Source organism: Oncorhynchus gorbuscha, linkage group LG04, assembly GCF_021184085.1.
Source record: "Oncorhynchus gorbuscha isolate QuinsamMale2020 ecotype Even-year linkage group LG04, OgorEven_v1.0, whole genome shotgun sequence".
In the NCBI taxonomy this organism is placed as follows: Eukaryota; Metazoa; Chordata; class Actinopteri; order Salmoniformes; family Salmonidae; genus Oncorhynchus; species Oncorhynchus gorbuscha.
This window is the reverse complement of record NC_060176.1, coordinates 22,461,493-22,474,689: the sequence shown is the minus strand read 5'-3', so window position 1 is coordinate 22,474,689 and position 13,197 is coordinate 22,461,493. Positions and strand designations below refer to the sequence as shown.

The window sequence follows — 13,197 nt, the reverse complement described above, 5'->3', positions numbered from 1 at the left end:
TTTACCCAACATAATAGTAGACCTGCAATTTGTAAATAGCCCACCTATAATTTAGCCCAAACAACTACCTCTTTCCCAACTGTATTTTATTTATTTATTTATTTTGCTCCTTTGCACCCCATCATTTTTATTTCTACTTTGCACATTCTTCCATTGCAAAACTACCATTCCAGTGTTTTACTTGCTATATTGTATTTACTTTGCCACCATGGCCTTTTTTGCCTTTACCTCCCTTCTCACCTCATTTGCTCACATTGTATATAGACTTGTTTATACTGTATTATTGACTGTATGTTTGTTTTACTCCATGTGTCGTTGTATCTGTGTCGTTGTATCTGTCGAACTGCTTTGCTTTATCTTGGCCAGGTCGTTGTATCTGTCGAACTGCTTTGCTTTATCTTGGCCAGGTCGCAATTGTAAATGAGAACTTGTTCTCAACTTGCCTAACTGGTTAAATAAAGGTGAAAAAAAAAATCATTATGGCATTTAGCTTGAGCCAATCCTATGTTTCTCAAATGAAATTCCTGCTATATAGCTCCTGATGCTGGAAGTTTTTGCCATTCTAGAAATTACTTAATCTTAACCGGAATGCATCCCTCCTATGGTTATAATGTCCTTAAGTGTTCATGGTTTTGGGATTCACACAAAGCCTAGCCGTTTCACCAGTACTTGAAATGAATTTGCCATCACAATGGTTCTGAACATATTTGAAGCTGGGCTGGTTTAAACTGCCAAGTCTGAGCCCCAGAAGCACCATTTGGGTTGTCAGCGGGTGGAATCACAGGGTAACAGATTGTTACTCTGTGACAGGCCAGCATAAAGGATGTTGTATTACAAGGTGTGACCCCCCCCCCCCCACCCCACAGACACACACACACACACACACAAAACACTCACAAGGAAGAGGGAAATTGCAAAACCACAACAACAACAGGAACACTTCCAACTTTGCCTCCCCCCGGTCAGATTTCAGTAATTTTGAATAATGCATGGGAAACAAGCTGTTCACTGGTAAACAGTCTGAGGAAGGGAGAATTAGACAGAGGGTAGGGAATCCTTCACGGTCCATTCCCCAGCCAGACTCACCGACGTTGGACATTTCAGGCACTCTGGCGTAGTATGGTCCATGTAGGAATTCAGGTGGGTTGTCATTGATGTCCTGGACCTTGACTATGAACTCAGACGGAGGCTCCAGAGGCTTGTTGGTGGCCCTGTCCACAGCCTGAGCTGTGAGGGTGTACTGGGCCTGCTCTTCCCTGTCCAGTGTCTTGGTGGCATGGATGTTGCCTGTCTTGTCATCAATGACGAAAATGGTGCCTGCACCCTCCCCTGAGAGAATGTACTTGCAATTGCCATCCCCAGCGTCAACGTCTGAGTGGAGCTGGAAACAAATGGACAGCAGAACATTTTAGAAAAATTACTTGGGGGAAAATATGTTAAAAACCATTTTAAAAATACTACATTCCAACATGTAGTGTGATCACTAGGAGGAACATGGATAAGGAGAAGCACATTCAGCCCAGGCAATCATGTAAATGTGATTATGCTAAACTGCCTTGAAACCAATATGTTGCAACACAGAGAATCAATCTATATTTACTCTGATGATAAACATTAGGTGCAACACAGCAACATTACAATTAGTGGTATGTCACCTTGTCAGGTAGTTAGTCACTTAGTTGATTGGTTCATTTCTGCAATTCAAAACACATAGGACTATATTCCCACAAACGCATATATGAACGATATTTTAATTTTGCAATATCTACCAACTTTTCATTATATTCTATGAACTATTGTTCATAGAAACCTGTCCTGCATGCATGTTGTTTTTGTTGTTGATTGATGTCATGATTGATATCCCAATCCAATAATAACAATACCATCTCTGTCACTGCTGGAATTAGAGGCAAATTTAGGTCCCCATTTGTAATCATCACTTCTGTGGACCCATAAATCGCTTGTTTCCCAGATGTCAGTGTCTTTGGGGATGCTTTGATATTAAAAATGAAATCCAATTCATAACCTTTAATCAAGTGGGCCACTGATTGCTTTTGTGTAACAAATTGAGGATATTGCAAGGTCTCCGCTGGTAATGAAAACCCCTTGTGACTCTAATTCAGCAGTCAACAGATAGAGAGAGGGAAAGAATGGGAGAGAAAAGAGAGGTGGGAAGGTGATGATTAAGAATTTAAAACAGTGACCTTACCCTGCCCACTAACACTGGGTCTGGCCCTGTGTACTCCTCAATGACAAAGAACTGGTTCCAGACCCAGCCTCTCTTGGAGCGGTGTAGGACCTGTCCCTCTTTGCCTGTCCTCTCCCGGTGCCTGTGTAGGGAGAGGCGGTGGCGGTGGCTGTGCTCCAGGGGTGCCGAGGCGGCCACAGCGCTGCACAGCACGGCGCCCAGGCACATCAGAAACACCTGCAGTCCTAGTCCCTCCCACATCCTGCTGCCTGCTGCCTGTTGCCTGCTGACCAACGCTACTCCGACCTTCCTCTGGGCTTTCCTGCACGTGTGCCTGTGTCCCCTGAGAGGCACAACCCAGAGATAATCCTGGGAAAACCTTCCTCTGAGGTCCTTCCTGGATGGTGGCTTCACTCCACTCACTCACTAGCCTGGGGACTTGGACCCTAAGCCTTACCGGATCCTTTGGTTTTGCTTTATGCAGTTACTCATCACAACCCCCTTCTTCTTCTTCTCTCTCTTCCTCCTTCTTCTCCTCCCGACGTAGGCCCTGAAATGAAAATACACAGTCAGTCACAGGGGACAAAACAGTTCTGTACAAGAGTAGTTATCGTCAGCCCACACTCCAACCAAAGTTTTAATTGACTCCTCTCTAAATCTCGACATATTAATTCATTTTGTGACTCTGTATCTCGCTCTAATTAAGTGACAGAGGTTGTAAACTCATTTGCTCTTATTTAATTAGACATCAAGCCACTGGTGTTCTCAAATTGAAACGTTGCCTATGTTTTGTCCCTTGTAGTATTACATTAGGTGATTAGAGCAAACGTGAAATTGTTTCCTTGAAAATTCTTATTTGGATAAAATGCATCACTTAATTTTAATTCCCTGACCATGCACCGATGGTCAACAATGTGACAATGGAGCTAAAAAGAGAATAGTCTAATAGTTGATTTTCTCAGTCACAACTGCAACCAAAAGCAGGCTTTATCACATGCCAATAGGTTATGTTACACATCCGACAATTAACCAGATGAGGTGTTGTTGTCAGTCCCATGATTGGCTTTCATCACTTCCTACTTGGCTGCTCATGGATGGACAAAGGAACAAATGGCCCTGCGGGGGGGTTTTCCCATTCAGTGAGCCACTAAGAACCTTCAGCCTCAGCACTTCAGCAACGATGCTAGCTGGAAGCCCAACCACAACAATAATGCTTTAACACACTGCTTAAAGCTGCCTCTCACTGGAACCAGTTAAACACACAGTCCAGCAGGGAAGAGAGGGAGGGAGAGAAGAGAAAAAAAAACAGAACAAATTTCCAGCTTGTGTGACAGAGCTCATAAATAAAGTCCAAATAAAGCGCATCCACCAGTGAAGTAGGGAAATGGCACCCTAACTCAGCTGGACCTCTCCACTGTCAGCCCCCATAATGAACGCCTGATAACGCTTCATGCTTTCCAGTGTCTCAGCTGTAAATTGGCAGCTACTCTGGAAAAATAATACATTTTATGCTTTCTTTCATTATTGACTGGCCACCAAAATGTCAGCAAACTGTGTGTGTAGGAGTGGTTTTATTGCCTCCGAAGCCCCATCATCTCAAGGGGAGTGTTTCCCATTTAAATGCTTCGGGAATCACCAGCATTCATTCCTTTCCAGTAAATCCAGATGGCTCCTATAGGCCCACTCTGCAGAGGTACATTAAAAAAAATGGACAGCTAATGCAGCTCTATGCTATCATGTCGGAAATTCCTATGCAGAAGCAGTTATTTTCAATCTGTGTCAAATCAAAGGAAATGAGTTGAGATTCAAACAGCCGACTCAGAAGTCTGAGACACAAGAGTCCTACTTGTTTGATGATGAAATTACGTGACTAGGATCTAATCAACGCTGGATATTCCATTATATTCCACAGGATTTAAGCTTGACTCACACACCTTTCGTAGGTCTACATTGGGTGAAATGAAACCCACTCCATGTTAGTATTTCTCTTGGTATGTCCTCTAAAGAGGTACTTGAAAGAGTGAGCTTCCACCCACAACATGTTGCAACAATATCCATGTGGTACATAGGGGAGGCAGGTAGCCTAGCATTGGGCCAGTGGCCGAAAGGCTACTGGTTCAAATCCCAGAGCCGACTAGGTGAATAATCTGCTGATGTGCCTTTGAGCAAGGCACTTAACCATAATTGCTCCTGTAAGTCGCTCCTCTGGATAAGAGCGTCTGCTAAATGACTGAAATGTAAATGTAAAAAAATTGCAGTCCTATAACTTTGCCTACATTTGATTTAAAATGCATCCCCACTCCAAGACGAATCAAGAGGGTTCTAATACATGATTCACCTCCAGATCGATCTCCATTTGCTTCCATCTTGGCTAAGACAGATGTGCTGAATAAGTAGTCTGGTCCAAAGTCACTAATTGATGGTAAGTGATTCACCAGTGATGCAAAATCTCTCATCTGTTACAGTAATACAGTGATTGTGAGTCATGTATTAAGTATTCCAGTGGATGGCTAGACAGCTAAATGTTTCAATGCAGCACCACTATGGAATGGTGAGAATTTGTGAATATGGAAAAATACACTGAATATACCAAACATCAGGAACACCTTCCTAATATTGAGCTGCACCCCCCACCACCACCCCTTGCCCTCAGAAAAGCCTCAATTTGTCGGGGCATGGACTCTGCAAGGTGTTGAAAGCATAACACAGGGATGCCGGCCCATGTTGACTTCAACGCTTCCCACAGTTGTGTCAAGTTAGCTGGATGTTCTTTGGATGATGGACCATTCTTGATACAAATTAGTAACTGTTGAGCATGAAAAACCCAGCAGCCTTCCAGTTCTTGACACAAACCTAACTTTTGTCTTGCCTATTCACCCTCTGAATGGTACACATACACAATCCTACAAAGCCTTCTTTTACCTGACTCCTCCCCTTCATCTACACTGATTGAAGTGGATTTAACAGGTGACATCATTAAGGGATCAAATCTTTCAACTGGATTAATCTGGTCAGTCTATGTCATGGAAAGAGAAGGTGTTCTTAATGTTTATATACTCACGTGTATATCAACACGCTATAGCATCTTATAAATATTGTAAAAGGATGGATAGGCCATAACTGCAGACTGTAATATATGCAGGATTACTGTCATGAGTCTTGCCCTGGAGGCAGGACTGAGCGACTGCAGCAAAATTGACCAGCTGCAAAGTGAACATTGGCTATATTGTAAAAATGTATGATTTTTTTGTTGCTTTATGGCCCTTTTTTTAGGGTTAGCAGTTGTGGTTAAGGTTAGGGTTAAGGTTAGGTTTAAAATCAGATTTTATCACTTTAAGGCTGTGCCAGCTGGTGACCACTCTGCGCTGCCTCCAGAACAAGATTCATGAAGAAAAATGTTAAAGAAGAGTATCCTGTTCCTCTTGAATAAATAACTTAATGAGGGGTAAGAAAATGCCACAGCTGCTTGTAAGTGCAAAATTATTACTGAGACGTAGAGACAATAATTATGGGAAAAAGGGAAAAAAATAGCTTGTGCTCCAGAAGATACTAAATTGCTAGCTACAAATATCCTTGTTTCTTAATTGTAGTGTGTGACTCCGGCTCTATTTCTACTGTTCAAGCCCAGCCATGGACAGTGGTGGAGAGGGGATGTCTGAGGAGAAATGGAGAGACCTGACAGTGAGGGACAATTAAAACAATCCCTCTAGTCTTTCTCCAAGTCTCCGCTATTCTAAAAGTAGCCAGTAACTTCACACTATCACAGCCATAAAAAAGAGAAGATCAGGAGAGAGGCACTGGGCAGAAAAATCCTCCCTCTCTTTCAGTGCAGTCTTTTTGACATTAAGCAAGTGACTTCAGTATCTCATAGAGGTGCTGTAACAGCACGTCTTAGTGCCAATAGGACTATTTTAAATGGAACCAAGGGGAAAGTCGAATACTTGGGTTCGTTCCATGCTGACGTTTCATATTGAGTAGCAACACATCAATAGACCCTAAAAGGCATACGATCCCACACCATTTGATTGGGGGGGAACCCCAAAAAGCACTTATCAGCTCAGTGGGGCTCTTACATAATTGAACTCTAACCAGCAAGTATAGTCCTCAAAGGAAATATCATTAAGCAGTGCATACAAAAAATATTTTACTGGTTCAATGCAGGGCTTCATTAGGGTTATAATGAGAATCAAATATCTCGTGATTTTCACACAGTAGAAAGGGGGCCTGTCAAATGATGTCCTCAATAAGTAAAGCATTTCTTCAGCCTCTGAAGGTGCATGTGGGGGTTGGGGTTTGGTTTTTACAGCTGGGAGATGTGTTCTTCTTTTTTTTTAAGTATGAAGCACAATCCCTCCCCAATGGTTATTGGAGCTATCATTTTTTCATCGCAAGCAAAACAAATGCATTTTAACAGAAGACAGAGGATGGAATTGTATGCTCAAACCCGAACCTCCCTGTGCAGAGGGGTTCAGCTTACCTACCATTAAAATTGTACAAGGGGGCTTTCTTCTCTCTCTCTCCCTCTCCCTCTGCCACTCCCTCTCTCTCTCTCTCTCTTTTTCTCTTATTCTCTAGTGCCAGTTTAATTCTGTAAGTCCAGTCACACATAGGCATAGATGGAATTGGTTTAAAGCAATAAAGGTGATTCATGTCTGTGTAGATTTGATATATGCCCCTGTCTTCCAGAACCCTGGAGGCTCCACCGTCTGTTCTCACAAGTGTTTAGGACTGTATTGTCATACTATTGTGTGTGTGTGTGTGTGTGTGTGTGTGTGTGTGTGTGTGTGTGTGTGTGTGTGTGTGTGTGTGTGTGTGTGTGTGTGTGTGTGTGTGTGTGTGTGTGTGTGTGTGTGTGTGTGTGTGTGTGTGTGTGTGTGTGCACAAAGTATGTCTATTGAGTGTGCACATGTACTGATTGTGTGAATGGTGTGGGCAAACAGTATATTTATTGGGTGTTGTCATTATACAATGAATTGCCTACACTAACCTTTACTAGGCAAGTCAGTTAAAAACAAATTTTTATTGACAATGACGGCCTACCAAAAGGTGAGAGGCCTCCTGCGGAGACAGGGGCTGGGATTAAAAATACAAATACAGGACCAAACACCCATCATGACAAGAGATACACCACAACACGACATAAAGAGAGACCTATGACAACAACACAACATGGTAGAGAGAGAGAGAGAGAGAGAGAGGGAGAGAGAGAGAGAGTAGAGAGAGAGAGAGAGAGAGAGAGAGAGAGAGAGAGAGAGAGAGAGAGAGAGAGAGAGAGAGAGAGAGAGAGAGAGAGGAATACAGAGAGAGAGGGTGGAGAGATATACAGAGAGGGAGGGTAAGAAATACAGAGAGGGAGGGTGAGAAATATAGAGAGAGAAATACAAGAGAGAGAAAGCGAGGGAGAAAGAGAGAGGTAGAGACTCCAGTCTAGCGTTACAAATGGGGTTGCTGAGAGGGATGCAAGCCGCTTTGGAATTAATTCTCCATGTGCTGCCTGCATCCTGGCCTTCCCTTTTCGTGACCAGCTTTGAAGCACTTACTGGAGCAGTGGAGGAGGGTTTAGTGCTTGGTTTACTGTGCAGCTTGAGGGGATGTAAAAGAGTGGAGGTATTTCTGCTCCTAGAATGGCATGTGTGACATACCTTTGCACTGCTCAAATGCGATATTGAATCATTTCACATCCTAATTACCTAATCTATATGGAATAAAATAATGAACATTACAACAATAACAAATACCATTAAATATACAGCCAAATGTATTTTCATTCAAGTTCCAAGAAATGTTAAATACAGGGAATAAGATGGCACCTCTGAACAGTAGGCTATGCATCTGTTAAAGATACAAGCACGGTACTGTACAGGTTATAAGGATAAGAAAATGCTTGCGCTCAACACAAAGTGGCCATATGATCACGGCAGATTGTTAGACAGACCATATCATAATGAAAATCAACCACCCCTCTAAGCCAACCACATGCTCTGCAATACGCCACTTTCATGGAAAAACAAGGTGCACTGCAGTCTGTATATTACACCATAGGTGCTGAGTGTTTCCCTTTAACAATGCTGTATTTTGGAGCATGACCCCTGTATCCGCCTGAGTGGTGGTTCTATTCCTAGGACTCAAGCTTTCTCGGAATCTTAACCCCTTGCACACATAAAATCTTTGTTTGGATAAAAAAAAATAGAAATAACACCACCGTCACCACCTATTCTTACAGTGTTGAAATAAGCAGATCAGGGTCAAGTGATCAGGACTGTAGTCTTGTGTAGTCCTCAGAGCTTCATCATGCTGCTTCTCACTCTGACAGGTAATTGCACTATTACCATAGAGGACTCTTGAGATCAGGAGGTTCTCTGCTATTCTCCTATTCATTTTAGAGTGAGACATTTTGTTTCTTTTAAAGTTAATTTCCTGGAATTCCACACATTTTGCTATGGGGAGCAGAGAACATGTTGCCGTTTTAAAGCAAGCTTTCTGCAATTCTACACATTTTGCCATGGGGGAGCAAACATTTTGCAATCTTATAACACATTTCACACAATTCTACCCATTTTGCCATGGAGTGTGGAGAACACTTTTGCCAAAACGTAGGCCATGTTAATGATAGCTGAGTGAGAGTGACTAACAAAATCAGTGGGGGTCCCCTGGCAGACAGGACCCCTGGGCACCTGCCCAGTCTCAATCCGGACATGATAACTACAAGTGTAGTTAGCTGGCTAGACTAACTTACCAAGCAAAAAATTGTTAGCTGACATTCAAATTTAAATTTAGTGACTGACAAAAAAAAGAGAAACTGCTGAAGCGAAACCAAATTTTACTATTCTAAGTTGCAACAGTAAGTTGAGACACCGACTGAGTCCCAATCGGCCAGGGGCCCTAAGCAACCACTTGTGTCACATATACCCTGCTGACAAGTTTGTCAACTTTCAAAATACTGTCCTGTTTTTACCTTTTGTATACGACACGGCTTCTGTAAATCAATGCCTCACAACAAAGACATGCTAGTATATCTACAAAAGATATCATAGCATTCATGGCCTTGACGGACTAAACTCTTTAAAAGAAGACATAAGAGGATAAACAACAACAACAAAAAAACGATTTTCTACTCAATACGACTGCATGGAAAGAGGCTTTGAAGCCGCACTGCAAGGAGGAAAAGTGGTCTTTGGTTTCTGGTTACTGCGGGCTGCTTCCTGTGGCTTTTATAAGCAACGAAATAGAGAAAAGAAATCAACGATTGTGCTCCCAGGACATATCCTCTTAATTGCCATTCAATTACACAGACTAATCAGTGTAGGTGTTTCACAAACAAAATACCCCAGTCTGGCTTTCTGCACTTCAGAAACAAAGAGGTCATTAGTATTCTAACAGGTGAGTGACGCACCCGCTTTTTTCCGCCTCTGAGCTGACAGAGTCAGAATAATATGCTAAAGCCATCATCTACAATGTGGCGTCACAGCTACAGGTGAAGGAAGAGTGCATGTACAGAAGATACTGTTACTGCTGCTACAGCCTTTGCATGCTGCTGTTCGTGTTGCTGCCGATGCCGTTGTTCAGAGGGATCTCAACAGCCGTGGAAAACGACTGATTCCACGGATAGCAGCCAGTAATTTGCACCTTGGGAGTAAGGGAAAGCATCCAAAAAAAGGGGCGAGGGAGAGGATGCAGAGGATGCAGCTGAGCTTGAAGCGATGGTGGGAGTCTCGTTACCGAGACGGCTGGCTGTGGGATGGAGATGGAAATGGCGGAGGAGGTATGTATCACAGAGGAGCTGCACTCAAAGTGATGATATTTCAGATCGGCCCTAGGCTTCTTTCCTCTCTCGTGTGCTCAGGAAGGCAGTGCATGCCCTTGGAGTTGAAAGGTTTATGACTGGGTATCATTTTACTGTGGCAAACAAGGCTCAGCACTCAGGTTAAGTTACCTTGAAATATCTGAAGGTTAGAAGCCCTGCACAAGTCAACCCCAGTGCTTCTTCTGTATACCTGGCTACAGGAGTGTGGGTGGGAAGGGGTTTGATAGAGCACTGTGAAGGTAGGATGCACCTGTCACTCAGGACTACAACAAACTGGAAGGAAAACAAGATGGAGAGTAAGTGAAGGACAAGAAGCTACAGCTGAAACAGTACAGTGCATACACAGCCTGAACAAAGGGCAGTCACAGACAAACCACAAAGGGAATGATAAGGTTCAGCGAGACAAACGTGATTGTTCCACTTCACAGGAGCTTCTGACTATGTGTGTTCATGTGTGTTGCGTGTATCTGGTGGAGTAGGGGGTATCGGATCTCTCTTAAGCCACTACATAAAGTTAAGGAGTAATTATTAACTACAAGTACCCACATCAGTTTGTTCATAGACTAGTAAACCTAGTCTCAGAGGACATGAGTACACTGTATTATGTATATGAACACAAACAGCATTAATAATAGGCCTATCTAGGAAGTCTGACATTTTACTTATTCATGCCAGGATCCCCAAACTGTGTCATTTAGAAAATGCATCTTAAACTTAAAATGAATAAAGCAGAGGAAAGACTATCTTTGTAAATGACGAAAATGGTTAGGTGCGCACAGAAGTTATGCATCTTCTTAATGAACATTTACTTCAGTCAGCAAAACTGAATTGATGTTGCAATTGCACAACAATACCATTAACCAAAGAGTTGTATCATTAAGAAAATGCTGAATAACTATTCAGCTCAAAAATATACTTTCTAAACAGCTGGGAATACAATTAAAGAAACAAAAAAGCAGTAAGACATTTGAATCGGAAATAGCTAAATAGACTGTAATTGCAAGCACCAATCTGAAATCTCTCCACTGAATGTGAAACTAAATGGCATGTACTCAAAACCTTTACAAAGGGTCTCCACTACTGACAACCAGCAGACGTCAGAAGGCAACGCATGCTATGGTGGGGCCTCCAATTAGTAAGAACCAGGGTTTCTCTTTTTGTGTCACATCCATAACATAATAATTATGTCTTCGGTTATTATGCAAGTCTAATTGCTATGCCTCATTGCTGTGTATCCAAGAATGTTAATGACTAGATATATAGAAAAAGTAAGAAAAAAAATAATTGAAGACATCTGCATCTCTTCCGCTATTCAATCACCCACAAGACAATTTAACCATAATTATAATGTGTGAGGTTTATAAAAAAAATCCTGTCTTTTCCCTTTTGTCTAGCAACGAGATGCTAGTATTTTAGTCACAAAAAGAGGAATTGCCAGCATAATGTCTTTTTACAGCTACACTCAAACTGTGGAACAGTGGAACTGTCAGTTTCCAAAGCCCCAAACTCCCCAGCCTTCTCCTATTCCTGGAAATGAAGGAGTAGCTGGAGTTTCAGATGGCCCAGTCCAGCCAGCCTGATCTAGGGAGCAGGAAACTGCGGTGTCTGGAAGTGATTTGAGGCAAAGGGAAAATAAAATACTTCAGATTCTTAAGGATAGGGGACAGGAGACAAAAGCTCCAGATCCCAACCATTATGGCTGGGGGATGACACACGAGAAGGACGGAGCAAAGTGAGAAACTGTAATAGAGTGGGGGTTTTGTTAGTTAATTCTGTGTTGAAATGCCCAGAATGAAAATGGAGACCAGAAATGTTTGGAGAAAAGCCTCATACACAAAGTGTATGCACAGAAGGAAAAAAATACCTAAATATTTTTGTGGGGAGAGCACCTTTGCACCAGACTGTATGACCAGACTTTACTTTTCATAACTGTCATAATTGAACTTAACTAATTTGAATTAAATATATATATATATTATCTTCTGTGCAATGTATTCCCTTGATGAACAAATTGATTGACAGCTTTCCAACTTGGAATTTGTATAATGATAGAAAATCTCTTCTCCTATTAAAGAGGTAATCCGCATTTGAAACAATAACAAAGCATCTCCCCACCACTATTTTTGGGTAAAAGCTGAGGGCTGGGGCTTGAAAAATGTAACCACTCAAATGTATTGACAGAGCTATGGATGCAAGGACTGACCATCCATAGTTTTAATGTCATAGCCAGCGTAATAAGTCATTTTAGCCATTGCTAAAAGTAAGTAATTCGTCAGTGGTAATGAATCTGCCAGGTTGAATAATGATATAGAAGATAGTCTACACTGTGGGTTATGTATCAATATATTGAATCAGTAGAATCCATAAAGCATCTCACAAACCATCTAGCTACCACTGGTTGGTAATCTGCCTTTGCAGCAGCCGAAGAGAAAAAAAAAACATTACTAAACTCACAATTTCATAGCCACTGAACTGATTTCTTTCATGGACAAGAGCAGCAGACCTGAAACAGTCTCCATGGTTGTTAAACAAACAAAGAAGATGTCAAGGTGATGAGAGAGAGCAAAGTGATCAAGATGAGCAAAGAGAAATCAAAGGGAAAGCACACAGAATGTCAGGGACAACTTCAGTGCTTCAAAGTTCCCCTTATTGATGATGAAGACAACAATGTCAATTCACAGAAAGAGATTTCAAATTGAATGCATACCTCTAGTTTCCGGATCAGATTTCAGTTGACCCATAAAATACACTGACCTTGTTGGCTTTTTCCATAAGCAGTTGTCACAACCCACTGGACACAAAGTGGTTGAATCAACGTTGTTTCCACGTCATTTCAACCAAAACAAATGTATGTGATGACGTTGAATCAATGTGGAAAACTGATTGGATTTGAAAAAAGTCATCAGCGTAAGGGCATTTAGTCTTTTTCTCACCCAAATTTTTACCTAAATCCAATGACATGGTGATTTCACATTGAATACACATTAGTTGACAACTCAACCAAATGTAAATCAAAAAATCTAATTTATTTGTCACATACAGTGAGGGGGAAAAGTATTTGATCCCCTGCTGATTTGTACATTTGCCCACTGACAAAGAAATGATCTGTCTATAATTTTAATGGTAGGTTTATTTTAACATTGAGGGACAGAATAACAACAAATAAATCCAGAAAAATGCATGTCAAAAATGTTATAAATTGATT

General features: G+C 41.7%; 1 protein-coding gene across 1 annotated transcript in view; it reads right to left on the bottom strand.

Annotated features, from left to right (window-relative positions):
* Positions 1-1,086: 1,086 nt before the first annotated feature.
* The window catches only part of LOC124033856 (cadherin-11-like), a gene marked incomplete at its 3' end in the record, with an annotated part of 52,093 nt that continues 39,982 nt past the window's right edge, over positions 1,087-13,197 (bottom strand). Inside the window, 2 exon segments of the mRNA XM_046346226.1 lie at positions 1,087-1,381; positions 2,210-2,738. Of these exon segments, the coding sequence (XP_046202182.1) occupies positions 1,087-1,381; positions 2,210-2,449 (535 nt within the window).